We start from the raw sequence: 25,891 nt of genomic DNA, 5'->3' as shown, positions 1-25,891 counted from the left end.
TTTGGTGGTGACAACCGCTTCCAGATGTGTATGTCCTGGGACCTTAAGAAAGCAGTTACCTCATTTAGGCCTCAGTTTGACTTAATGAGGGAATTTGTCTCTATCTTTCTTTTTGGCAGAAAAGCAGATAAGAGGTGTGAAAATTCCTAATAGACAAAATACATGGTATAGTAATCGCATTCTCATTCATGATTATTCACTTTCCATCCATCCATCCATCTATTCATCCATCCTTCCACTCATCCATCCCATAAACATTTACTAAGCATCTATTATATCCCAGACAATGTGCCACAGGGTGACTCCTTGTCCTCAAGGAACCATGACAGAGCCTAGGTGAATGCCATGGCAGGTATCACTGGGGGCTAAAGTCAACAGGATACTACATAGAATTCTGTCTGAGTTCCTCATTTTAGGTCATCAAGGGCCAAGAATGAGCCAGATGAAGCTTTTGAAGACCTCCCCTTCCCCAGTTTCCTGATTAAACCCATGGTGAACACCTTGCTCCAGCATTTCCGTTTGTCTAGAGGTGGAGGCACAGTGGCTACTGTAGGATCCCCAGAAGGTTTTTTGCCCTTGTGGATGTAGTGGAAAGCACCCTGGAGTACAAAAGATTCTGGATTCTCAGGGACTTTCCTTCAGTCCCCACAGGAGTTCTGTGTTGAGGCAAGAGCTTGACCTGTGATCTGACAGCAGAAGTGCCATGGCCAAGGTCCAGTTTTGGGTTGCATACCTGGCCTCTAATATCTGGGTAAATGCTGGGGGTGGGACAGAGTGTGTGAGCCAGGCGAGGTGGGGTAAGAGTGTTGAGGCCTAGAGATAGCCTCAACAGAGTGCTATCAAAGTGCTTCTGGCTACTTCTGATCACCTTGGATGGGAAATTTGGTTGAATATCATCACACCTCAGGCATAGGCAGGGACTGGGAGGGCTTGACTGGAGCAAGGAGGTGACAAGTGAAGGAGACACTACTGGGAGGTCAAGGCTGGACCAAGGGAGGGGCAGGAACAAGAGCAGGTTGGGGAAGAGGGTCAGTGAAATGACCATGGGCTGCTGGCAGCTGATCTCCTGAGACTCATTTAATTGTGGTTCCTGCCATTAATAGGACATCTGTTCAGATTTGCAGTGTGGGGCTGTGCCCAGAGGCCAAGATTCAGGAAAGTATGGCTTCTTGTCCTTCCCCAAGGGCATGGCCTATGATGACCATGAAGAGAGAGTTCTCATCCAGGAAGGCTCTGACCTTGCAGGAAGGGAAAAGGCTTCTACTGCAGTGACTTCTGACACTAGTTTCCAGCTTTCACCCTTAACCCTTTTCAGCCTATTTTTTTAAAATACATTTTTATTGATTTCAGAGAGGAAGGGAGAAGGAAAAAGAGATAGAAACATGAATGATGAGAGAGAATCATTGATTGGCTGCCTCCTGCACCCTGCCCACTGGGGATCGAGCCCTCAACTCAGGCATGTGCCCTGACAGAGAATTAAATGGTGACCTCCTGGTTCATGGGTTAACACTCAACCACTGAGCCATGCCAGCCGGGCGATCCAGTCTATTCTTAGCACCACAGGAGACCTATTCTTAAAAATATCACATCACTCCTCCACTTAAATCCTCTATTGGCTTCTTGCCTCATTTAGAATAAAAGCCAAGATCATATAAGATCCTGTATAATCTGGCCCTCCAACCCACAGCTGCTGCTAACCTCTGGCTTGCATTTGTGAGAATTAGGCAACTTTGCCACCATCAAATGGAATAGCTCTCAAGCTGCAAAGTTTAGTAACAGAGTGAGGCCTGGAATTTAGCTCCCCAGGGTACAAACTCACTATCTTCAGTGGCCCTGCACCCCTTCCCTGCCTCTTCTCCAGCTTTCCAGCACACTATTGCTTCTTGCAGTCTCCAGTGCCCCAAGCATGGTCCTACCTCAGGGCCTTACCCCTTGCCATTTTCTCTACTTGGAATTCTTTCCACCAAAGAGTGGGCTGGCCTCCCCCCTCACCTCCTTCAGGTTTTAGCTCAGATGCCACTGTTTCAGTGAGGCCTTCCCTGATGTCCCTATTTAAAATAGCACCCTCATCCCAGCATCCCTATCCACCATCCCTGTAGTCCCTGCAGTCATTTGGCACACTGTATATTTTGCATTTCTTTACACTTGTCTCTCTGAATAGAATGTAAACTCCTGGAAAACAGGGGTTTTGTCTGTTTTGTTTATTATTGCATCTCCAGAATCCAGAATAGTGCCTGGTACATGATAATTGCTCAATAAATCTGTGCTGAATGAAAAATGAAGTCAGCCCTTCATGTATCAGGCTTGTCTATCAGAGAGTAGGAATAGAGACAAAGGTTTGTTTTTTTTTGCCAATGACTGAAAGGGGCCTCAGGAAGAAAAGGGGGGCAGTCCAGTTCTCTTTATTCAGCTGACCTTGAATCCTCTATGCTAGGCAGTTCCAAAGCCCTTAGCATTTCATTAGCCGGTGATACTTATAAACCGTTTTCTCTGTGTTGGGCACTGTGTGTCCATGGTCTCAGCACCTGTGTTCACTGGAGAACAAAGCAAACCTGGACCTGCCTTCCTGGCAGAGAGGGCCACGTTAACCCAACACCAAAAGACTGCAAATCATGATAGATGTCATGGGGGAGAAACAGGCTGATGAGGGGGAAAGCAGAGAGGAGAGAGACCACTTTAGTTGGGACCTAAAGGGTGAATAGGAGTCAGCCAGGCAAAGAGTTGAGAAGATCTGGGCTGCTGAGGCACCAGGAGGTCTCTGTGGCTGGGGTGTCATGAACAGGAGGGAGTGGGGCATGAGAGGTTGAGTGGGTTGTGCTTTTTCCAGTAAGAAGGTTAGCTCAGCATGATGCTAAATTTTATCTGTGTTAACAGCTTTCCGTCAGTATTGCTGATGGGGGACACAGCCCAGGAGTGTTTTGGGGAGCCTGGGGAAAATTCACAATGGCTTTCATTGATTTTTCTAGTTAAATTCCATTAAAATTGCCTGGCACTCCCTGAAGTCAGCCTCTGCCTTTGCAGTTTGTGTGGCCTAACGAGAACCACAGTTTCTTGGACCCAGGGAGACTCAGGCTAATCCCAAAGCACTCAGAGTTGTCTGACTGCACCCTCATTGTTTGATGTGGAGATTCCCTGTGGGACAACAGGATTCTTTCTTTTGGTCCCCACAATACAACACGGGGCTATGTAGATTTCTCCACCCCCTGGGAGTGCCGCCCGAGTGAAAATAGGCCAGGTGGCAGAAATTTCTCACGTGTTTTGAGCTGTGCTGACAAACCTGTGAGAGCTAGTTTGCCTTATCTCTTGCTTTCATAAGTCAAAAATAAATGAGCCACGAGAAACAGTGTTCTCTGTGCACATTTCCGGCCTAGAGTCAGAACCCAAAGGGAGTTAACAAGGGCTGGACCCTCCGATGGGCAGTCTCCGGGTGGGGGATGCTGGGCACCCTCCTTAGTGCAATATTGTGTGTGGGGGTCTTCAGGGTTCTGACAGCCCAAGCAATGGGATCCAGGAGAGAGAGTGTGTGTGCTCCTGATCAAAGCATAGCGGCATCCATGGTCTTCACCTAAGATATGGGAGGGGAGGCTCCATCTGTGGGCAGCAGAAAGAGGTAAGGTGAGGGTTGATTATTATCATGCAAAGGATGGCCCATGTACTTGGTCTGTACAGCCAGCCAGCTCTCTGGACCCTATACCTGACCTTAGTGTCCACAGTTTTGCGAAGAGGTGCTGAGAGTATTGGACAATGTCCACTTTTGATTCTCTATGTGAATGAAGGAAATAGCAATCTGGGTGGTTTCCAAACACTAGACAGCCTCCAAGTCCTGACTTTGGGGCTCTGGAATGCATTTCACTACATGAAAAAAAAAATGAGAACATTTACTTTTACATTCTGTCCGGGTTATGAAAGCATTTCAATGAGGTGACCTTCCTGAAAACCATACCGGCAGATAGCGGAGGTGGTGGGGACACCTAGGCATGTTGGCTCAGGAATCAGGTAATATTCTAAACCAAATTTTTCCTTCCCTCTTCTTATTTCCCTTTCTCTCAGTCACTTGAAGCGTCAACTACAAAGATTAATGAGCCTGGGATGTGCCATTGTTTCAGGTGCCAGATCACTATTTCCTCGTGTTGGTACAGATCAACTGAGTGGGGCAGTGACTGCTGTAAATGGAGGTAGTTAAAGGAAATAAGGGCTCAGCTGGAGGGATTTACCTTCAACACCAGAGTTAGCTTAGAGTTCATTTTAGGCTCATTGATTTTACAGCCATGGGCCAACCATCAGCAACCACACTGTGCTCATGTGTCCTGGTCCCAAAGTAACCCTGGAGGGGCCATCCTGATTTTCCGAGTTCTGGGTATGCTGTGAGACTGCTCAGCCTCCTCTCCAAGGGGGTGTTTCTCACACCCATGACCTGGGGTGAACATGGAGCTCTCTTGTTTTAGGTGCGATTCTTGGAGCAGCAGAATCAGGTGCTACAAACAAAATGGGAGCTGCTGCAGCAGTTAAACACGTCGACTCAGCCCTTCAGCCTGGAGCCTGCCTTGGAGAACTACATCAGCGAGCTGCGGAGGCAGGTGGACTTCCTCAATGCAGAGCAGATGCGCCAGAACTCGGAGGTCATGAACATGCAGGATGTGGTGGAGACCTACAAGAACAAGTGAGGCGCTAGGCGGGCGGAGCGCTCAGGGGGAAGCACGGCAGGGAAGTGATTCATGGGGCAACACATTCTGCTTCAGTGTTACTGTGGAAGGGGTGGGAGCAGGGCCACTCTGCACAGCCACACAGGCTCTGCATTGCACAGCTGCTGGGCACCGTTTGCATATGGTAGCCCTGGCACTGCCAGTCAGCCCTCAATTGTATTGCGTGGGGACGGGGAAGACTAGCTCCATGGATGTTGGAGCCCAATAAGCTTAGTTCTGGTGTGGGATTTGCCACTTTCTGGTTGCCTGTAAGCTCATCTATCCATACCTGTAGTTTTCACATTAGTAAAGTGGAGATAGTAAGTACCCTCCTTGTTAGATTGTTGTGAGGGGTAGATCGTGGCTCTCAAACTTTAGTGTGCATCAGCTTGTTAAACTCAGATCCATCAGGTAGGTCTGGAATGGGGCTGAAGTGTTTGATTCCTAATATTTCCAAGGGATGATGATGCTGGGAGACTGGAGGCCACACTTTAAGATCCACTAGTTTGGTTGAAGTTATTCTTAACAAGTTCGTAGGATGTCCTTGCACCTACTGAGCATGCAGTTAGCATTAGTTATTATTAATAATAATGGTAGGGGTGACAGGACTTGTCTAATTCTACATCAGCTGCTCCTGCACCCTGCAGATAACTGAGAGGCCTTACCCTCCCATGCTGTGGTGCAGGGTGCTGCTCTTAGCATCACCTTGACATGCTTACTGCATGGGGCCAATAGAGCATCAAGTATGTGTGAATTGAAAAGGGAGAAATGATCCCATTCCCACTGAAGGGGGCCAGGGGTGGGGGTGGGGGTCAGAATCATAGGTGAAATCTTTTTCTCTTTAAAAATTTAGTAAAATTGGTTACTTTAAGTTCTCAATTAAAAAATGATTGAGATTGACAAGCTTACAAATAAAATGTGGACACACTGGGAGTGTTCTATGTGGCTCTGGGTTTTCCACCTTAGGTCATTGTTCCCTTTGTTAACCTGGAGAACCAGGAGCCGGCTCCAGCTGCTTGCCAGTGAGAGTTGCAGGCCCTGGAGGGGAAAGTCAGAGTCCAGGACAGTACAAATTTAAGGAATTCCAAACCTCTCCCTGCAAGGAGAACCCTCAAGGAGCCGTCAGCCCCTGTAGCCTGTGTGTTTTTTACCTTCCTCCCACAGATATGAAGAGGAAATCAACAGGAGGACCAACAATGAGAATGACTTTGTCATCCTAAAGAAGGTGAGGGATGGGAGTGCCCAGAGGGGGATTGAGGGCCCAGGAGCCTGAGCAGGGTGAAGAATTCCTGTGGATGCTGTATGACCGAGGGATGGACAGGGTGACCTTGGGGTTCAGCTTGTTGCCCAAATGCTGGGGCCCTTACACTGAAGGGCCAAGTCTGAAAGTGATGCTAATATGGATCTTTAGAAATCCTTGGGTTTTTAACCTCTCCAGAGTCCAGAAAGTGAAATTAAATTAACTGACAGCTTTGAGTGTTAGTTATGTATGGCCCTGGGACCTGTGGAGGGACCTAGGGTGTTGTGTGTGACTGAGCAAGATGAAGAGCTTGGTGTCACACTTCCTTCTGGACAGGAAAGCCAGAGTTTGCAGGTCCCTTATTTGAGTGGGGTGAGGACATTTGTAGGCAAGGAAATATACCCAGAGAAACTCTGCCACTTGCCCAGGCCACCCAACCAGGTGGTGGCAGGCAACATCTGGGCAAAAAGTCAGACTGTCTTTGCTTGCTGTTCAGGATGTGGATGCTGCTTATGTAAACAAAGTAGACCTACAGTCCAAGGTGGACCTTCTGGTTGCGGAGTCCAATTTCCTGAAACATATATTCGAGATGGTGAGTTCATAAGAAACCTTTGTCTTTTCTCACATCTTACAAGACGTATGGGCTGTAAAGTGGGGAGGCCTGAAACCAAACGTTGTCCACTAGGGAACAGTTACCTCAACTCCTTAAACCTAGTCTCAGGATTCCTGGGTGGGCGCCCTGGAGATGGGAGGCAGGGAGAGTCCCGAGGAAGGAGAAGGTGAAGTTGGCACTACTTCTGTCTGGGAAATAAGGTTAACACCTGGGACGGTCAGAGGCAAAATCCACCATAATCTTTATCAGTCCTGGAAGTCAATGGGGCTGTTAAGGAACTCCATAGGAGAGGACATGTGGATCTTAAAGGGAATGAAGATGAAGACAGCAGTGGTGAGAGATAATATGCTCTCACCACCCTTGGTCCCACGGTCGCCCATGTCTAACTTGGGGGCACTGCTCTGGGCCCAATGCTGGCATATTTCCATTATACAAATGAGACAACTGAGGCACTGAGAGAGTAAATCACCTGCTCGGTTACCCAGCTAGTCATGGTAGAGTCCAGACTCAAAAGTTAGTGTGAGTGGCTGCACAAGTGGAGTTCTTTCTACTGAGAGTCCCAGTGCTTTCATGGAGCAAGTCTGCCTGTCAGAGGGCCCAGCTCAAGGTGGTGGCCAAGCCAGAGTAAGGCAAAGATACAGGGCACAGGGGTGGCATGATGGGCAGGTGGCAACTGCAAGCCTCTGAGTTCAGACTCTTTCTTCTCCCTGGTCTGGGTGCCTTTACCTTTAGTAAGGTACTTTTCAGTGCACAACAATTTAAAGAACTTCCCCCCGAATGTCCCATCTGGCCCAGGCTTCTGGCTTTCCCAGAAAGCCTTGAGGGGGCAGAAAAGGGAAAATGAGGCCCCAGGCAGACAATAGAAGGAGTCAGCCTGTGGTCCATGCTTTCAGGAGCTGTCCCAGATGCAGACCTACATCAGTGAAACCAATGTCATTGTGTCCATGGACAATAACCGCTCCCTGGATCTGGACAGCATCATCGAAGCCGTGCAGATCCAGTACGAGATGATTGCACAGAAGAGCAAGGAGGAGGCCGAGGCACTGTACCAGACCAAGGTGAGTCCTGCTGCCCCACTGCTGGGCTTGGGACTAAAAACTAAACATACCTCCCGGAACCTGTATTGTCTTTCTCTTATTTCTAACGACAAACATGTTTTTTATAGAAAACTTAAAAATTACAGATAAAGATTACTCATCTCCGTCTACCACTATTAATATGTCAGTATATTTTCTACCAGTTCTTTGTAGCTAATATTTATTGAAAACTCGTGTGTGCCAGACACTGCACTATGTACTTTGTATATGTTATTTCATTTACTCCTTACAACAACCCCATGAAGTGTGGGTTTTATTATCCCTATTTTACATATAATAGAATAGGAGATTTACCTAATTTCTCTAAAGTCTTGTGGCTGATAAGTGGCAGAGGCAGGACTTAATTAAACACAGATATGCTTTATAGCAGCCCATGCTCTCAATCATTATAATATTTTATTTTTTCATAATGAGGTCTTTTAAAATATAGTTTTGTGCTTTTCTCTCTTGCTTATCACTTTGCATGCCTTTCAGTGATATTACATATTCTACATCATCTTTAATAGCAGTGTGGTATCCATGTTAAGAATAGACCTTCCCTTTCAGATAAACATCTCTGTATTTAAGTCTTTGGGCACATCTTTGGTTACTTCTTTAACATAAACATGACCTGGGCCTTTCTGGAGGGTGAAGACTCTGTAGGTAAGGGTCAAAGGCTAGTCACTAAATTCTAAACAACTGGCACTTGAGATCCGCTTTGTGGATGGATTACCTGTGGCCAACTCCAATCTCACTGATCTCTGTCCCACTGTCCTGCAGGCAGATGTTCTGATTGGCATGAATTTTAGCAACAGACTGGGGAGATAGCCAACAGTGAAAACATCAGAATGTAGAGATTCCCTTGAGTCAACCCTCCTCATTGCTTCCTTCAGAGTCATGGCCTGTGGGTAGAGTTCCTATTGTTGGGACCATGTAGACATGGAAAAGGAGATAGAGGAAAATGCAAATAAACATGGAGCATGCTGAGGGCCCCTGAGGAAATGAGGGCCTGGCTGCTAGGGAAATCATTCTGGAAAAGGGTAGGAAGAAATATGGCAGGGTAGAGAAAGTGACGTGGGTTCCAGTGTGGGTAAGGACCAGTGCAAAGGCTTAGATGTGGGGAAAAGGAGGTAAAAAGGGTATCAGGAACTATCATTGCCTGTCTGGGATGTAGGGCTGGCCCAGACACTGGTGGGAATGAGGGAGGCTTGGGATGTGTGTGTGTGTGTGTGTGTGTGATCTGGGAACTTTCCCAGGGGAGAGCGTATTGGGGTAGGGGCTGGGAAGGCAGATCCACTCTCCCCTGGAGGGATTCATGGTAAGCAGCAGGCTGAGTGTGATGCCGCCTTTGACCCTCAGTACCAGGAGCTCCAGATAACAGCGGGAAGACATGGAGACGATCTGAAGAACAGCAGGATGGAGATTGCAGACCTCAACCGCACCATCCAGCGGCTGCAAGCTGAGATCAGCAGCCTCAAGAAGCAGGTGAGATGGGAGTTCAGGGTCGGCTGACCAGACATGCCACTTCCCATGATGCCCTACTGATGAGGCTTCTGAAATTCAACCTTTGCTTGCTTCATCTCTGTGACCATCTCCCGAGCAGAATGATCAGATGCGCTCGCTCATTTCGGATGCAGAGGAGAAAGGAGATCAGGCCCTCCAGGATGCAGCGCAGAAGCTGCAGGGCATGGAGGAGGCCCTGCAGCAGTCCAAGGAGCATATGGCCCGGCTGCTACGTGACTACCAGGCACTGCTAGGAGCCAAGCTGTCCCTGGATGTGGAGATAGCCACCTACCGCAGGCTGCTGGAGTGCGAGGAGAGCAGGTGGGCCATCTTTTGGGGCCAAAGTATAGGTTGCACTGCTGGAGTAGTGGGACTGACTATTTGGAGAGAAGACCATCCCAGCTTTTCTGGAAAGGTTGGTAGCCCGGGGTGAATAGAAACATTCAAGGCAGAAACAGGGGATGTGTGATTTGGCAGGTAATTGTCATCATTCTCCTGCCTCTAAGCAGAATGTTTCTGTATCCCAAGCCAAGTCACGGCAGCCAGGTGGTGACCCCGCAATGCTAAAAACCTTCAAGAAAATGTTTAAAATCCTTCTGGCCCCATTGGCCCCCTGACCTCACTGCCCATGCGCACACCTTTCCTATAACAAGGCTTGGGACAGCTCTCTCTCCCCATGGGCCCTCTCTGCTCCTGTTGTCTCCAGGCTGCTGCATGCCTTCCTTTGGGCTTTGCAGGTCCAGCTAATGTGTGCTTTGTTTTTATAGGATGTCAGGAGAGCTGCAGAGCCACGTGAGCATCTGTAAGTAGCAGAGCCCCGGGCCTGGACTGGTTGTTGCTAAGGGGAGGAGGGCTCAGCAGGTTGCCCAGCAGGGAACTGGCAGTGGGCATTTTAGTTTCCAGTCCCACACAAATGAGCTAACAACTGCAAAGCCTGGAGAAATTCTTTGAAATAAATTATGGTTTCAGCTCTTCTTTAATTTTTATGATCCCTAATCATCAGCACAGCTTAGAACTCTTCAGAGTATATCAACAGTGAGAAGGTACCCTCACCTCCCTTTATAGCATGAAGAATACTTTGAAAACGAGAATACTTTTATCCAGTGTATCTTTCTGCAAGTCAGATGCTGCCAGTGATGAAGGATGTGGGAGGCTGCCCTGGGGTGGCTGCAGGTGGGGACCCCCTGCCCAGTCCTTCTGACCCCTGTCTGGGCTGCCCTCTCCCCACAGCTGTGCAGAGCAGCCAGGTGTCTCTCAGCGGCGCAGGAGGCGGCGGTGGTCGAGGCTCTGGAGGTTACAGCAGCGGTGGAGGCGGCGGTGGCAGCAGCAGCTGGGGCTACAGCTCCCGTGGGGGTGCTGGAGGGGGCTACGGAGGGGGCTCCCAAGGGGGCAGTGGAGGTGGTTATGGGGCCAGCGGTGGAGGAAACTACGGAGGGAGCAGCAAAAGCGGCAGAAAGTTTGGGGGCAAAAGTGGCGGCTCCTCCAAACTGCAGATCATCCAAACCTCTACCAACACCTCCCACAAGCACATTGTGGAGTAGGGACGAAGGTTTCTGTGACCCTTAGCTCCTGTCCCCTCCTCACGCCCTTCTGATCCCCTCTTACTTACCTTTTCCTGATGGGTCTCAGCAGTTTTGCCAATAAAATCATCTCTAGATGGGGAAGTAGGTGGGTAACTCCAACAGCCTATCTTTCGAGCACTAACTGGCAGTCAGAACACAGACAGTCAAATTCTCAACTCAGACTCCACCTAGAGGGCCCTGTTCCTGAACCCAGATGCCCAGGGCCTAGGTTAGCCATGGAGTAAAGAGCATGGACAAGGCTGACAGTGGAGAGTCCACCTCAGGCACACCAGGTTCCTCAGTCCCAGGTTCTCCTTCCTGCATCTGGGCTGCTCTGGGGGCAAGAATCCACCCCTCAGGGAACCACAAAATGAGGCCTTTGGATGAGTGGCTGAGGACAAGGCAAAGCTTGGTAAGGGGCTCCTCTGTGCCAGGGACCAATTCCTACTTCTTGGTCTGTAGCCTCACACTACCGTGTTGATGGAGAATGCGGATTGGCTGCCCGCATCAGACACCCATGCCATGTCTGGGTCTGATTCTGAATCTCTGTCTTAAGAAGCACTGTCCCCTGGACCAACAGTCCCAGGTGAGAGTATATCAGAGGGCCTGAGTTTTTGTCCACAGGGAGGACTGTAGTGAGCAATGAATGGAGGAGTTGATGGACAAGCAATCAAGTTCTGTTCTGTCCTGTCCCTCCTGACAGCTCCATTCTTTGGAAGCCTGGCCCTTTATGGAATCTGGTCTATAGCAGCCCTCCTGAGAATTGTCCAATAGGTTGGGCACATGCAGCCCAGTTCTGCTATGTCCAGGTGCCCAGGCCTTGAGCAGTTTGGGAATACAACTTGAGTCTTGGGAAGTTCAGTCTGAACCAGGCTGCGAGCTGCCCTTTATTTGCAAGGTAGCTTAATGCTCTTTCCCAGATGGCAAAGTCCTTTCTGCCTCCTGTTCTCTGTGACTGAGCACTGTGTGCTCTTTCCCAGATGGCAAAGTCCTTTCTGCCTCCTGTTCTCTGTGACTGAGCACTGTGTGAGAATTGACTCTTCATCTTGGTCCTTAACATAAGATGCTTGAGATGTGGTGAAGGGGACAAAAAAGGGAAAGTATTGACCAACTAAGGGGCCTTGAGAGAGGGAAAGTGGCTTTACTTCTAAGATCTGAAGTCACCTTCACTTGCTCGCTAAGTCCTAACACAATGTCCAAGCTCATGATTCTCTTGGAGCATCTGATGTGCTCAGTGTGGATCACTTGGGGAGTGCTGTGACGTCATCATTTTCTGGTTGAAGGTTGTACCTTGAAGGGTTTGACATTTCTGGTGTTTCTACAATAAACTTTTCTGTGATCTCAAACTACTCTTTGGTCAGGAGATGAATGATTTCTTCTTTAATTTCTGCAGGCCTCTGAAATTATTCATATTTGGGAAGTAAAGTTTATTATTTTTATTATTTATTACTGCACGAGTAATACATCATCTTGCAAAACCTTACAGACATAATCTTTTTAATCCTTAAAGTGATCATTCAAAAGTCAGCTACACATTTGTTCAATAGGCATTTATTTAGCTCTTACTGTGTGGCAGCCGGTGGCCTAGGCACTGAGAATGCAATGTTGAATGAACACATTTCTGAATCTGAAGGCTGCTTACAACCAGAGGAGGGGAAGGTTCAGAGGGAGGAGAAATCAGAGTATGTGTCCAGCACAGCAGGAACAGTGGGACCTGCAGCAGGTGTCAATGCTGTGGAAGGGAAGTCCCAACAGGTTCCTGGAGGGCTGGAAAGTGGAATAGGGCTGGGAAACAGACAGGGAGGGTGTGGGCAGGAGGTCAGGGAAAGGCCCTCCAGATAGTCTTCTCAGAGACTCAAAGATAAGAGAAGGTGAATATGTGTGAGTCAGAGGAGGCAGCCTCACAGGAGAAACTGAGCTGGGGAGACAAGAGGCTGAGCATCTTTCACTGATGCTCCTGAGGGAAGCATAGATGCAGAAATTCAAGAATGGAGCAAGTTAAGCTGTCACCTCATCCTACATGATATTTCTGAGTCCATATAAAGAAGTCACATAAAAGATGTGACCTACTTTCTCATTCCCCGAAGGATTACAGATGGAACTTGAATATGAGATTCACTCAAATATGACTGCAACTCATACTGATAAGACATTGTGTTCTCAGACACACCTCTACATTCTCTCAGAAAAGTTTCTCCACATCTCATCTGTCTTGGTGGCAGGCCTGTGGGGGGAGTGGTTGGGAGAGGGAAAGGTGGGAAGGTGGCTGCCTAAAAGGAAGGAGAGGTGGCAGACCCATGCAATTCCTACACTTGAAGTCAAAGACCAAGGGCACTAGGACAAGGACAGGAAGACAGGGTTAAACACTAGTGCGTGTAAACATGATTTAGAGTATTCAACTGACAGTGGCAACATATGAGCCAACAGGTGTGATGGCTGTAGGGAACAGGCATGGGGACCAAGAAGAGAGCATTGTGCAGAGCCTACTTGTTCTCTTCTGTAGTCAGACCACTCTAAGAACACTGCTAAATAAGAGCCACGCAGAGAACAGTGGCCAAGACGGTGCTGATGGGGAATCAGAAGCCTGGCCACATGAGGACCATGCAAGATCCTGGAGAAGAGAAGTTTTTTTTGGGGGGAGGGGGGTATGATGGCTAATTGTACACACAAAGATTTGAAGAGCTTCCGTAGCAAAGAGGGGCTGACCCCAGCTGATGACCCAGATGGACAAGGTGGGAACTGCAGCAGATTTGGCTCAACATAAAAGCACTGTTGTATTTATCCTGAGATGGGAGAGGGAGAGGCCACATTTCAAGCACAGGTTGGTTAACCATTTGGCAGGAGGTTGAGGGAGGAGTGAAGGATGGGTGGGGATATGTGAATGGCAGTATTTCACATCTTTGCTGCCCTAAGAATTCATGTGATGAAGCCTGAGAAAAAAGGAATTCTACTTTCTAGTTTATATTTGGGAAAATTAAGATCAGATACCAGAGGAGGATCAAGTCATGGAGAGGCCAAGGGCTCGAGCCAGGATTGTAAAGTGAACCCAAGTGTTCTGGCACCACCAGAACTATTACAGGGTGTGGACTTGATTATCCCTGGATCATACTTGTGTGTATGATATTATTAGGGAATCCACATTGGCTCTGGGGTAAAACACAAGGGCAAGGCCAACCCAAGGGAACAGGCATGGCGACCTCTCCTTCCTTTTAGGCAGCCACCTTCCCATCTTTCCCTCTCCCATCCTTCTCCTTCTGTGCAGAAATTAGGTTGTCCTAGAAAACATGGACTTGTCTTTTCTCTTCAAAAGCCTTGCGCATCTTAGTCCTGGTTGAGGAGGGAACCATGTGACTGAATTGTAGGAATATTGGAATGGAGATTCCACAGAGCAGGAGCATGAGAAATGAAGGCCAAGGAAAGAACAGTTAATTGAGGAGGACCTCAGAGTCTAAATGAGAAGTCTGAATGTGATATTCTGAGCCTGAGCAATGGAATCTAGCATTAAAGACACCAGAAGAGGTTTCCTGGGATTGACATTATTCCTGTTAGACAAGAAGCAATCCCATTGGGAGCAATGAGCAATTTCCTAGCTCTTTACTATATACAAAATGCATGATCTCCTATGATTCTCCCTGGCCCTGGGAGAGGGCTGGGGAGACCACATGTGGGGGCTCTGTGGTCCTTCTAGAAACCAGAGAGCACTCATCCCCTGTTTCTGGTCAATGCTATTCCCATGAGGCAGATACTCAGAGGGGAAAGCAAGCAGATCCATCCATTTAGCAGCAGAGGGGCAGCAGCAAAGAGCACAGCACTCAGGGCAGCAAGACTCCCAGGGAAAGTTTGCCAGCTGCTCCTCCCTCTGAGAGGCCGTGGCCGGGCGGGGCGCTCTGGGAATCTAAATTTAATTCCACCAGCTTCTCATCTACATAGATTTCAATCTGGGGACATGGTGAACAGGAGGAGCAACCACTGGCTTAATACAATTCCAACTCTGTTTGACCTAGGACAAGGTGTGCATTTCTGGGCTGGGAAAATCCTTGGTCTAAGGAAGCCTCTCAAGAATGTTGCCTCACCCTCAATTACCGACAAGCTGGCCCAGGATGTATCTTCAAATTATGAGCCATGTGCTTTGACAGTTCCTTTTCAAGCACAGTGTAACCCCCACAGTTTTGAGGGACCTGTTGCTCTGGTTTTGTCAGCTTTCTGATCAGGACAGGAAACTGTATGCCTTTGGGTCAATCAACACTGTTACAAGGCTGAGCTGGGAACGTGAGATGGTGGGAGGTTCTTGAGCATGGAGGGTTGGTGCTGAATGTCTCAGTGCCAGGCCTGAAGGGCAGGTGGGGGGGTCTCTGAGTGTGTGGCCTGGTTGCCACATCTGTCCCAATGTGCTTAACCTCAGGGATCGTCCTCACTACAGAGCAGGCATTCCACAGTGGGAGTAATTCCCAGTCTAGCCTCAGTGCCGTCCACTTCAGGTGTGCTCAGCATTCCTTCCTGTATGTGATGGACCCCTAGCTTCCCTGGTACAGAATTATGCCCCCTCCCTAAGGATTTCTCCCACAAGATGGCTTCCTTTCAAGAACCCAAACTTCCTTTCTGGGTCTTTCCACTGTTTCTAGCGAAGCAGGGGCTTGTTCTAAAGCTTTTCCTGATTGTTATGTAATCTTTTAGGTTCTCCAAATGAAAGGGTGAGAGAGAATTCCCCCTCCCCTCTCTGTCTATCATTTACCACACTTGAGTTTCCCTCTAAGTCCTTATTTTACAGATGAGGAAACTTAGGAGGCTCAGAGAGGGTAAATGATCTACCTAGAGTTGTACAGCTACAAATTTGCAGTCCAGAGTGGCACCTGGTCTGGCTGACTCCATGCCTCAATTTAGATAACCTGCACCATCCTTTCCTACATACTCACCTGTGCCTTCCTCCTTTCAGGCCCCTACTTTGCTCCGGCACACACTGGTAGGTAACTCCTGGGGGCCTCCTTCTTTGCTCTCTGTCCTGAACAGGCTGCCCCTAGTTCTGCAGCTCTCCATCCTGTATAAGAAGCCTCAGCCCCTCCTCTGCTGGCTGCCAGCTTTCAACATCTCACCCCGCCTCCCCATTGTTTGTGATTCTCCTTTCTGCCTCCCAGGCTTTGCTTTCCCCCTCCCCTGAAATCTCCCTCTCCCACGTTCCTGGTGGAGTCCCGCAGGGCTGGGTGGCTTGTCATTGCATGTTTCTCATCAATTCTTTTTCTCAGTCCCATCCCTCAGAAAGCTCTCAAAACATCACCACACCTGCCCCTGCCATAGCCTGTCTGTGGCATCCTCATCTCTGTGATCAGTTCTCGGGTGTGTGTGTGTCCTTGGGGTTGGAGGTGCTCTGGCACTCTGTTATCCAGAACTGATGGTGGTACCCTTCAGGTGCAGGCTGGGAGGAGAGGGGTGCTGGGAGGGCACCCAAAGACATGGAGGATTTAGTCTTGCTTTTATAAGGCTTATAGAACAATCAAAGGATCAGCAAACACACACGCACACATATGTATATGTGTGTGTGTTATATGTATGTGTGTGTGTTTGCTGATCCTTTGAATATATATATATATATATATGAAAATGAGCCAGTCTATATATCAATATGCACTTGAATATGGCAGCAATTGAGCTTAGATAAAGAAACCAATGGAGCAGTTGAGTGGTGTTAATTAAGGAAAACTCCCTGGAGGAGCCAGCCTATCTGCTGCCCGGTGGAGCAGAGGAGATGTAGGCATTTGTCCTCAAGGCCTGATGGACCCAACATCAATTCAGGCCCAAATGCTCACGAATAGAAACTTTAGGTACTCCAGAGATAGACTATGGTAGGACTGTGAATGAAATTGCCAAGGCAACTGGAAGACCTTTCAGAGAAGAGAAAAGTAGGCTTGGAAGATAGAGGGGAATAGAGAAAAAGGGAAGAAGAGGACTGAATAGTCTGAGCAAAGCATGGGAGTGGAAAACTCAAGTGAGTGGGTGATCAGGAAATCTGTAGGTGATGCTGGTGGTGAAACAGGCCAATGACAAGCCTAGACATGTGCTCAGAGTTGAACAAACTTGGTTTGTAAGTTGCCACCTGGGGAAACTTGGGCAAGTATTTAAGAACCCAAGTTGTCTTTTCTTTAACATGGGGCTAATGGCTGCCACCTCATAGACTTCATATGATGTTTAACTGAGATATAGCTCCTTGCACATAGTTAGTGCTTATGGATATTAGTGCCTCTTTTCTTTTTCGTTTTGTCTTTATTTTCATTTTGCCTTTATTTTATAAATTTGGAGTACACAAATAAGCCAGGAATGAGAGTGTATGGTTAGATTTAATGTCCCACTTTAAAAAATATATATTTTTATTGATTTCAGAGAGGAAGGGAGAGGGAGAGAGAGAGAAACATCAAAGAGAGGGAATCATTGATCAGCTGCCTCCTGCACGCCCCACACTGAGGATCGAGCCCACAACCAGGGGATGTGCCCTTGACCGGAATCGAACCTAAGACCTTTCAATCTGCAGGCCGACACTCTATCCATTGGGCCAAACCAGCTGGGGCTATTGTCCCACTTTAATATCACCACACAGTCTCCACAGTCCTGGGGACATCACAGGGATGGATGAAGTTGGTTAGCTACCAGTAGGGCAGTTTCCAGCCTTACTGGGTTGCCTCAAAAGTCAGCAGTGGAAAGAGAGTAGGAGTGCAATTCAGAAATTGGAGGATGCCCAGGCACTGATTGTATGACTTGGAGCCATTTTTGACTTCTTGAGTCTGCCTTCTCACATCTTTGATAGGCAGGTTAGATGGTGGGAGGTCTTTGAGTTCCAGCAGATGGGAATATTCTGTGATTCTCTGTGCACTCATTTATGGAACCAGTTCCATTTGCCTGTCCTTGAACCTCTTCTCCAGTTTAGCAGGAAGAACACTTGAATTGAAACCAGAAAACTCAGGTGCTAGTCCCAGATGTGTCTTTTCCTAGCTGGAGTGCCTAAGCAAGTCATTTAATCTCTCTGATCCTCAGTTTTCTGTTTTGTGAAACAGCTTGACTGCCTGGTTCTCAAGGCTCTTGTTAGAATAGTGTTTGTGTATGTTTTTGTTGAGATGAACTATGCAAATGTAAGCTGATGGTGATTTTTATGTCTTCTTGTTCCTTCTAGTCCTTGTCTCTCTTCCTCCTCATGGTGGCAGCTAGAGTAAGTTTCTCAGCTCTGTAAATTGTATACCAATTACCTGACCATCAACCTCTAATTTCTCTCTCTGTTAGTTTCTTAATTTGTGGAATCATCGCAAAGTTCTGTTGTGGAAGCACGAATCACTGCAAAGATCTGTTGTTGGCTGGCAGAGGTGAAAGGATGAATACACACATGCACATACACATGCATGCAAACACACATGCACACCCCTCCAAAGTGCTAGAAGGAATCAGTTGCACAGAGTAATATGGCTCATGAGGGAGTATGCTGAACTAAAAGGATTTTGATTGCCTGTCAGAAGATTATTAGGCAACAGTCATTACCACACAAGACCATCCCAGTCTCATTGTTCCTAGTCAAGAACATGATCTGGATTACTCATTCTTTATCGAGAGGGTTGGTTTAGCAGCCCAAGGATGTTAGTGTTAAGGCAGTTTCAGACAACAGTGCCATGGAGATGGCACAGACTCCTCCTCCCCTGCATATCTTGTATTACACAGTGGAGACCCCATCTAGGTCTGCAATGGACCACTTAGAGTTGCTCAGAGCCAGCTGAGGTGAGCAGTAGCTTCTCCTCACTGAGTCTCCAATTCTGTGTTTACATTCAAGTGTGGGGAGCACGCCAGGCTTCTAAGAAGTCTGAGAATGAAAGTCTGTGTGGGGTTTGGGTCTTTCCAGATCTCAATGCCACTACTACCTATTAAGGTTGATCAAATGCTGCTCTCCAGGAAGGATCCTGGGGTTTCTTGGCCCATTGTAGTGCACGCTGGGCACCCTTGCACCTGGACAGAAGCAAAATCTCCCCATGAACTCAGTTCCTCAAAACTCCTCTTCTCAGAGTGAATTGAAGAACATTTTCCAAGCATGTGAATGTGTCGGGAGCCAAGGATCCAAAGAGATAAAATGGGCCTCCTGCTGCTGGAGCTCTCTGCAGTGAGACAGCCTCCCAAACTATATGATTTTACACAAAGTGAGGAGCACAGCCCCAATTCAGTGCTGTGCTGTCATACAACACGCTGGTTAGGATCCTGCGCATGGTAGCTCAGTATCCCCTATTCGTGTTCCAGCCATGCCACTTACCATCTGGGTCAACTTGGGGCAGGCTATTCAACCTCTGTTTCCTCATTTTAAAAATGGCTAGCATAACAGCATCTATCTCAAAGTTGTGAAAATTAAGTTAATACATATATGTAGAACAGTGCCTGGCCTGAGGTCAGTTTTCAATACATGTTAACTATTATTATTGTTATTATTGCCATTACTGTTGTCCAGAAACAATTTTGGCTTCTAAGATCAGGCTTTCCAGACTCCTTTCAGATCTACATTCATCTCTCCCTATAGTCTAGTGTGAGACTTGAACCACCGGTCAAGTCCTACTTCCACCCCTTTGCTTTACAAAATGTATGAAACAGCTTCTATCTGCTACCTCACTGCTTTATGTGCTTTTCAATGGGCATGCACATGCCATCTGTTTGCAACTGTTTTTTGTTGCTGGTGTCTCTGTCTCCTGCCCTGGCCTATCTTTGAGGAAAAGGAACAACTGGAAAACTGAGAAAGGACGTCTTTCCCTTCTGGTCCTTCCAGATCACTTACCCTCCCCCCCCCCATCCTTTTCAATGACAGCTTCTCTTCCTCTAATATTAATGCAGTTCATTTATAAAGCCAACATTTAATAAAAATAGCTTCTTTTGATTGCTCACTTATTCAAGTCTGGCTTGGTGTCAGGAGATAAAACTTGGTGAGCTCTGGAGTTTGGAGGGCAGATCTCAGAACCGGGCTGGAGAGCTCCTTCTGAGACCAAGAATGGGGAACTGCACCTGCCACGCCCGAGGAGAGTGCCTTAGTAGCTTACAAGGGCAAGGCAAGAATGGAAACTTGCATATTTTTGTGACAGGAGTTATGAAATCTTATCAAGAAGCACCAGGTAACAGGTGTAGGGTCCTCTTTTCACAAAGTCGCAAGCATGTGAAGAAAGATTTTGTCCGATAAAATGATTGCCACATGAGCAATCTTGCAGGCACAGCAATTTTGAGAGCCATTCTGGGAGTGAGCGGTGTAGTGTTTATTGTATTGTTGAGGCTCGTAAAAATCTTGTATGGCTGCAGGCAAGCCAAACCCTTGAGTAGCACTGCATCCCGCTGACTCGAGGACCAAACCCAATCACTCCCCTGTATATAAGGGAAAGTTTCTGTGCTTGGAGTAGAGGAGTGTTAGCTCCTTCCCTTTCTCTACTTTGCTCCTACTCTCTTTAAGTCAACATGAGTCGCCACTTTAGTTCCAGGTCTGGGTACCGGAGTGGAGGAGGCTTCAGCTCTGGCTCTGCTGGGGTAGTCAGCTTACAACGTAGGGGCACTAGCTGCTCTGTGCGCCGTAGTGGAGGAGGTGGTGGGAGATTTTCAGGTGGAGGATGTGGTGGAGGAGGCGCTGGTGGTGGCTTTGGAAGTCGAAGTCTTGTTAACCTTGGTGGTAGTAAAAGTATCTCCATTAGTGTGGCTAGAGGAGGTGGACGTAGTGGTTTTGGTGGTGGCTATGGCAGTGGTGGGTTTGGTAGTGGTGGATTTGGTAGTGGTGGATTTGGGGGTGGTTTCGGCAGTGGAGGTGGTTTTGGTGGAGGTAGTTTTGGGGGTGGTTTTGGTGGAGGTAGTTTTGGGGGTGGTTTTGGGCCCGTCTGCCCCCCTGGTGGCATACAGCAAGTCACCATCAATCAGAGCCTTCTGCAACCCCTCCATGTGGAGATTGACCCTGAGATCCAAAAAGTAAAGTCTCAAGAACGGGAGCAAATCAAGTCACTCAACAACCAATTTGCCTCCTTCATCGACAAGGTGAGTTTACCTGCTCTGTGCACTGGAAGAGCTGCTCCTGGTCCATTTGAGAGTGGCGCAGCCAAGACGTGTTTGGGTTTGAGCCTCAATTTTCTGTGTTCAGATGACTAAAACAGTGTTTTGTAGAATTGTTTTCTACGAGATGTGTTAGAAGTACGTATGCCTGTGAATGATGCTAATGACTAAACTCTCTCTTGGACAAAGGGGTCTGGGGTCTACATAAACGTGGGTCAATTTGACATCACCTTCAAGTGTTTTTTAATTCAACTCCTGGGCTGAATTGGGACTCACAAATGCTGAATGAAGATAACAGAAATGGGGCTAACTCAACCTTCTAGGGTGCAAATGAGAACCCTGGAAAAGTTTTCCAAACCATAAAAAGGAAGTTGAGTGTAAACAGAGGCATTGGGTTTTATAGCAGAAGGTATGGAGTCAGTGCCAAGCATCTTTTGCGGTCCGCCCTCTGAGAATTTTACATTGGTACCATATCAAGGTGGAGATTTTTTGTACTTATATTTCCAAATATCTGCTCTGAAAAAGAATGTAAACCATTTTTTAAAACATTTTGCTCATTTATCAATAATAATGTCAACGCAAGTTATCCACAATAGATTTGAAATTCAATTTTGGATTTTTTCCAATATATATTCGAACTGTGTGTATGTTCAGGGAATGCAAACCAATTTTTATGGTAATTGGCTTAAAAAATTGGAAGGCAAATCTCTTAAATGTCCTGTATCTATTTCAAAGGGCAGTTGCAGTAATTTTACATGTGCTTTGCTATTTGGTTTTTGTGTAGCTACTCTCCTAAAGTTCCTACTGAAATAGTACTATGATTGCCATTCTCAGGGAAATTAAAGCTTCACTGAATTAACAGTGAGTTGGGTTTTGTTTTGAAGATGATGCTAACTTGATCATCTTTTTTTTTCTTTCAATTTTTCTGTTCATCATGGCCAGGAAAATAAGAATAACAGTTCTTTCCTAAGTGAGGTTTGGGCCTTGTTATGTGGTAGCCCTTGGTGCTCAGTGGCCAGAGGCCTCCACTTCTGTATCAGTGGGTAATGAGGTTTTGTGTTCTTAGGTGCGGTTCCTGGAGCAGCAGAACCAGGTGCTGCAAACAAAATGGGAGCTGCTGCAGCAGATAAATACCTCCACCAGGACCCACGACCTAACCCCCTACTTTGAGTCATACATCAACAGTCTTAGAAAGAGAATGGACCAACTGAAGAGCGATCAATCTCGAATGGATTCGGAATTGAAGACCATGCAAGATCTGGTGGAAGAGTACCGGAATAAGTAAGGACACCTGGCTGGGCAATTTTTGACTTTTGCTTTAAATATTTCCAGCAAGTGGCAAGCTAAGACTATGAAGAGAATGTAACAATGTCTTTTCTTAGGTGAGAGGTAAATCAATTTGGCATTTTCTGAAATCTTCATTTTCTTAGAATCTGGAAATTCTTTAATGGTTATATTGCTCAGAAGAAAGGGGTGGCCAGAATGTCCTAGGCTAGTAACAGAAAAGCAGTGAGAAGCAGGGCTAGTTTTAGACTAGAAAGCGAAACTTCAGGCCTCTCTCCTTCTCTGAATCTCCTATTCACTTCTGATTTCCTTGCAGATATGAGGAAGAGATCAACAAACGGACAAATGCAGAGAATGAATTTGTGACCATCAAGAAGGTCAGTAAATTCTGTAGGGTGGACCTTACATCTAAAATAAACAATAGAACAGGGTCTCTAATTATTAAGCAGAAAGGAGCCACTATGTGGAGAAGCAGGTAGTGGGCCTGATGACTATCTGAAGTAGCGTTTTCCTTCCACATTATCATGGACCTGGACTTTCTCAGGTCCCCTGCTTCTCCAGAGCCCTCACTACTTCATGTAGCAAGAGGGGAGGCAAGTTCTCAGCAAATCAGGCAAGCTCCTTTGTGATTGTGTTCCCAGGGGTGGGGCAATTTAGGGATTCCGATCCACCTGTGATATCAAGGTGTGGAGCAGACCCCAAACACCTTTTCTGCTTGGAAAATCCCCTCACAGTTAGTAAGAGGGATTTGCCCTGGAAAGACGATGACTTCTTACTGCCTATTCTCCTCTAGGATGTAGATGCTGCTTATATGGCCAAGGTGGAACTTCAGGCCAAAGTTGACAACCTGCGCCAGGAAATTGATTTCTTCACAGCACTCTACCAAATGGTAAGCCCTCTAATTTCAACCACGTTTACCAAGCGGAGAACTTTAAGCCTGAACCCACCACTATCGAGAAGAATAGAGATATATCTTCCATCTCTTGAACCCTCCCTCTGTCTAAGTTGTTCTCTTTTTTAACATTATAAGACTCACTGAACTATTATGTCTTGCAGGAGCTGTCTCAGATGCAGACTCATATAAGTGACACCAATGTCATCCTCTCCATGGACAATAACCGCAGCCTGGACTTGGATAGCATCATCGCTGAGGTCAAGAACCAGTATGAGGAGATTGCCCAGAGGAGCAAGGTTGAGGCTGAAGCGCTGTACCAGACCAAGGTGAATGGGCTGGATGTCTGACCAGTTTTCCTGAAAAGTCTTGCTTTGCTATCCCGTGTTTTCTCTTATATTTGTGTGAATGAGCCAGGGTATATGCTTTGTCACATTAATGGACTTTGCCCATCATTTTTAGTATGAAGAGCTCCAGATCACTGCTGGCCAACATGGGGACAATTTGAAAACTTCAAAGATGGAGATTTCTGAGCTGAATCGACTAATCCAGAGACTTAGAGCTGAAATCAACAGTGTAAAGAAGCAGGTACTTGCTTCTTCTTTCTACTTAAGAGGTGGTGAGTGAGAGAAAAGGCAGCCAAGAGGTTTCAGGCTAGGCATTTAGAAGAATGCCAAGGGGCAGAGAAGCCTCAATGATGGGCCAGGAGAGGCTGCTGCATCACCTTTAAGGGCTTTTAAGGAAGGCAACATGGTGATGTGCTAGCCAGAGGCAGGGGAATGCATGAAGTGACTTAAGTTCTTGTGGTTCTGTTGGATCCAGAGTACTGGCCTCGCGGGGGTGGGGAGTCCATTTGAGATAAGAAGGCCAAGGTGGGATTAGGTACTAAAAGAGTGTGTAATGTGCTGGATTCTCCTTCCTCAGATCTCTGGGCTGCAGCAGTCCATCAGCGATGCTGAGCAGCGTGGTGAGAATGCCCTAAAGGACGCCCAGGGCAAGCTGAATGAGCTGGAGGACGCCCTGCACCAGGCCAAGGAAGACATGGCCCGGCTGCTGCGTGACTACCAGGAGCTGATGAACACCAAGCTGGCCCTGGATGTGGAGATTGCCACTTACAGGGCCCTCTTGGAGGGAGAGGAAAGCAGGTGAGAAAGGGACCCTGGGCAGTATGGCTTCTTCTGTGCTTCCTCCCTGGCAAGTTGACTGCTGTTGAAAGATGTCCCCATGTGACTGCAGCTTGTCCTGGGCATAGGGACAGGAAAGGCACACCATGCTGAAGGAAAGACTTGGTTTCACTTTGGGAGCCAGAGTTCACATTGAGGGCTATAGTGTGGCAAGAAATGCTTTGCGATGGAGCAATTTATTCTTCATCTGGGCGGGCTCATCTGTCATCTGGCCAAAGTCAATGCCTTTAGAGTAACCGGCATTAGCTAATTAGCTCTTGTCTAACTTATAAGGAGATTTCTTCCTGTTTGTGAGAAAAATGAGAGTTGTGGGAAGCCAGTGAGGATTGGATTCGTTTCAGATCAAAGAGGAGCCCCAGTGGGGAGCTTTGGGTCAGCTGAGAGGGCCTGGGGAGGCGCTTGTGAAGCCGGAGGGTAATGAGGACTTGGCTTTTCTTTCTCTTCCAGGATGTCTGGAGAGTGCGCCCCGAACGTGAGCGTGTGTAAGTACAACCCAGGGGCCTGTGCAAGTTCGGCTGGGTGGGAACACGCCATGGGATTGAAGGTAACTGAGTGTCCCCTTGCAGCTGTGAGCACCAGCCACACCAGCATCAGTGGAGGTGGTGGCCGAGGAGGAGGCGGTAGCTACGGTTCCGGAGGCGGCTACGGAGGTGGTGGAGGTAGCTACGGAGGCGGCTACGGTTCTGGAGGTGGCAGCGGCGGCGGCAGCTACGGCGGCAGCTACGGCGGCGGAGGCGGCAGCAGCGGGGGACACAGAGGCGGTTCTGGAGGGGGCGGCGGCAGCTCTGGTGGCCGGGGTTCCAGCGGTGGTGGCGGAGGCGGGAGTTCCGGAGGCCGGGGATCCAGCTCTGGGGGCACGAAGACCTCCGGCGGCAGTTCCAGCGTGAAGTTTATTTCTACCAGCTATTCCCCAGGGACCCGATAAAGCGGTGTTCTCTATCCTGTTAGCTCTCCCTCTCCATCACTACCAAATATGCTTGCAAGACCAAGGCCAGCCTCACTGAAGAAAAACACCACCGGTTACCTTGGTTCAGCCTATCTCCCCAGCTCTTTCCTTTCTGCTCTGCTTCCCAAAGAAGTTTTAGAACCAGTGACAAGCTCAGTTCCTGCTATGACCCTTTGTGCTTTATCTCAGAAACAGTTCAGCCGTCACCACTGCACACATTACATTTCAATGCACCTCCTAAGTCAGCCAGAGGTGGGCAGGCTGGTTAGACCCAGGGCTTCTCCGTCATGCAATGAATGCACATGCTCTGGGCAGCTCATTTCTATCCTCTCTCTTGCAGCAAGCTCCGTGCTGCTTTGGTTTTTTATGTACGGTGTCAGCCAGTTGATTGACTATTGTGGAGAGGTTTTAAATGCCCGTTTCCTTGTGTTGCTGCAATAAACTGAATTTGAAATTCTCTGAGTCTCCAACTCCTTTGTTCCTGACACTGACTATCCTGGATGGGTACTTTGTGGGAGGGAAAGAAGGCCCTAGATCCACACGGCATATGGGGAAGTGGGGACACACGAGGGGAGGCTGGTCAGGTAACATGCGACTTTAAACATTGAACATTTGACTGGACAAGCTCTTTTCCAGAGGGTAGACATGTCATGGAGAAACAGAGACTGGGGTAGCAGGTTTCATTCATCCGAGAAGGTTTTCTTAAAAAGGGCACTGAACAAGCAGGTTGGGAAGGAGGGGTTTGGCGCTGAGAAGAGGGGAAAGTACTGCATGGAAAAGTAATTGTTCATGTGGAACAGTCAGTGATAAGAAGGGGGTGGGTAATGCAGGGTCAACAGCTACTACAGCCAGAATACATACAGACTTTGGCCTGGGGAGT

General features: G+C 47.7%; 1 protein-coding gene across 2 annotated transcripts in view; it reads left to right on the top strand.

Moving 5' to 3' along the window:
• Nucleotides 1-25,468, top strand: part of KRT1 (keratin 1) — a 67,485-nt gene extending 42,017 nt beyond the window's left edge. Inside the window, exons 1-9 of one of the 2 annotated variants that reach the window (XM_006095700.3) lie at nucleotides 20,054-20,690; nucleotides 21,772-21,986; nucleotides 22,306-22,366; nucleotides 22,783-22,878; nucleotides 23,046-23,210; nucleotides 23,344-23,469; nucleotides 23,806-24,026; nucleotides 24,513-24,547; nucleotides 24,632-25,468. In XM_006095700.3, coding sequence (XP_006095762.1) covers nucleotides 20,127-20,690; nucleotides 21,772-21,986; nucleotides 22,306-22,366; nucleotides 22,783-22,878; nucleotides 23,046-23,210; nucleotides 23,344-23,469; nucleotides 23,806-24,026; nucleotides 24,513-24,547; nucleotides 24,632-24,990 — 1,842 coding nt within the window. In that variant the 5' untranslated portion in view covers nucleotides 20,054-20,126 and the 3' untranslated portion in view covers nucleotides 24,991-25,468. Of the gene's footprint in view, nucleotides 1-4,445; nucleotides 4,661-5,846; nucleotides 5,908-6,418; nucleotides 6,515-7,428; nucleotides 7,594-8,970; nucleotides 9,097-9,214; nucleotides 9,436-9,881; nucleotides 9,917-10,344; nucleotides 20,691-21,771; nucleotides 21,987-22,305; nucleotides 22,367-22,782; nucleotides 22,879-23,045; nucleotides 23,211-23,343; nucleotides 23,470-23,805; nucleotides 24,027-24,512; nucleotides 24,548-24,631 lie in introns of those variants that run through there. The other variant, XM_014461760.2, reaches the window with a different exon arrangement.
• Nucleotides 25,469-25,891: the final 423 nt, after the last annotated feature.

Source organism: Myotis lucifugus, unplaced genomic scaffold, assembly GCF_000147115.1.
Source record: "Myotis lucifugus unplaced genomic scaffold, Myoluc2.0 scaffold_160, whole genome shotgun sequence".
NCBI lineage: Eukaryota > Metazoa > Chordata > Mammalia > Chiroptera > Vespertilionidae > Myotis > Myotis lucifugus.
The sequence above is the reverse complement of the archived record's forward strand: the minus strand, read 5'-3'. Positions and strand labels throughout refer to the sequence as shown.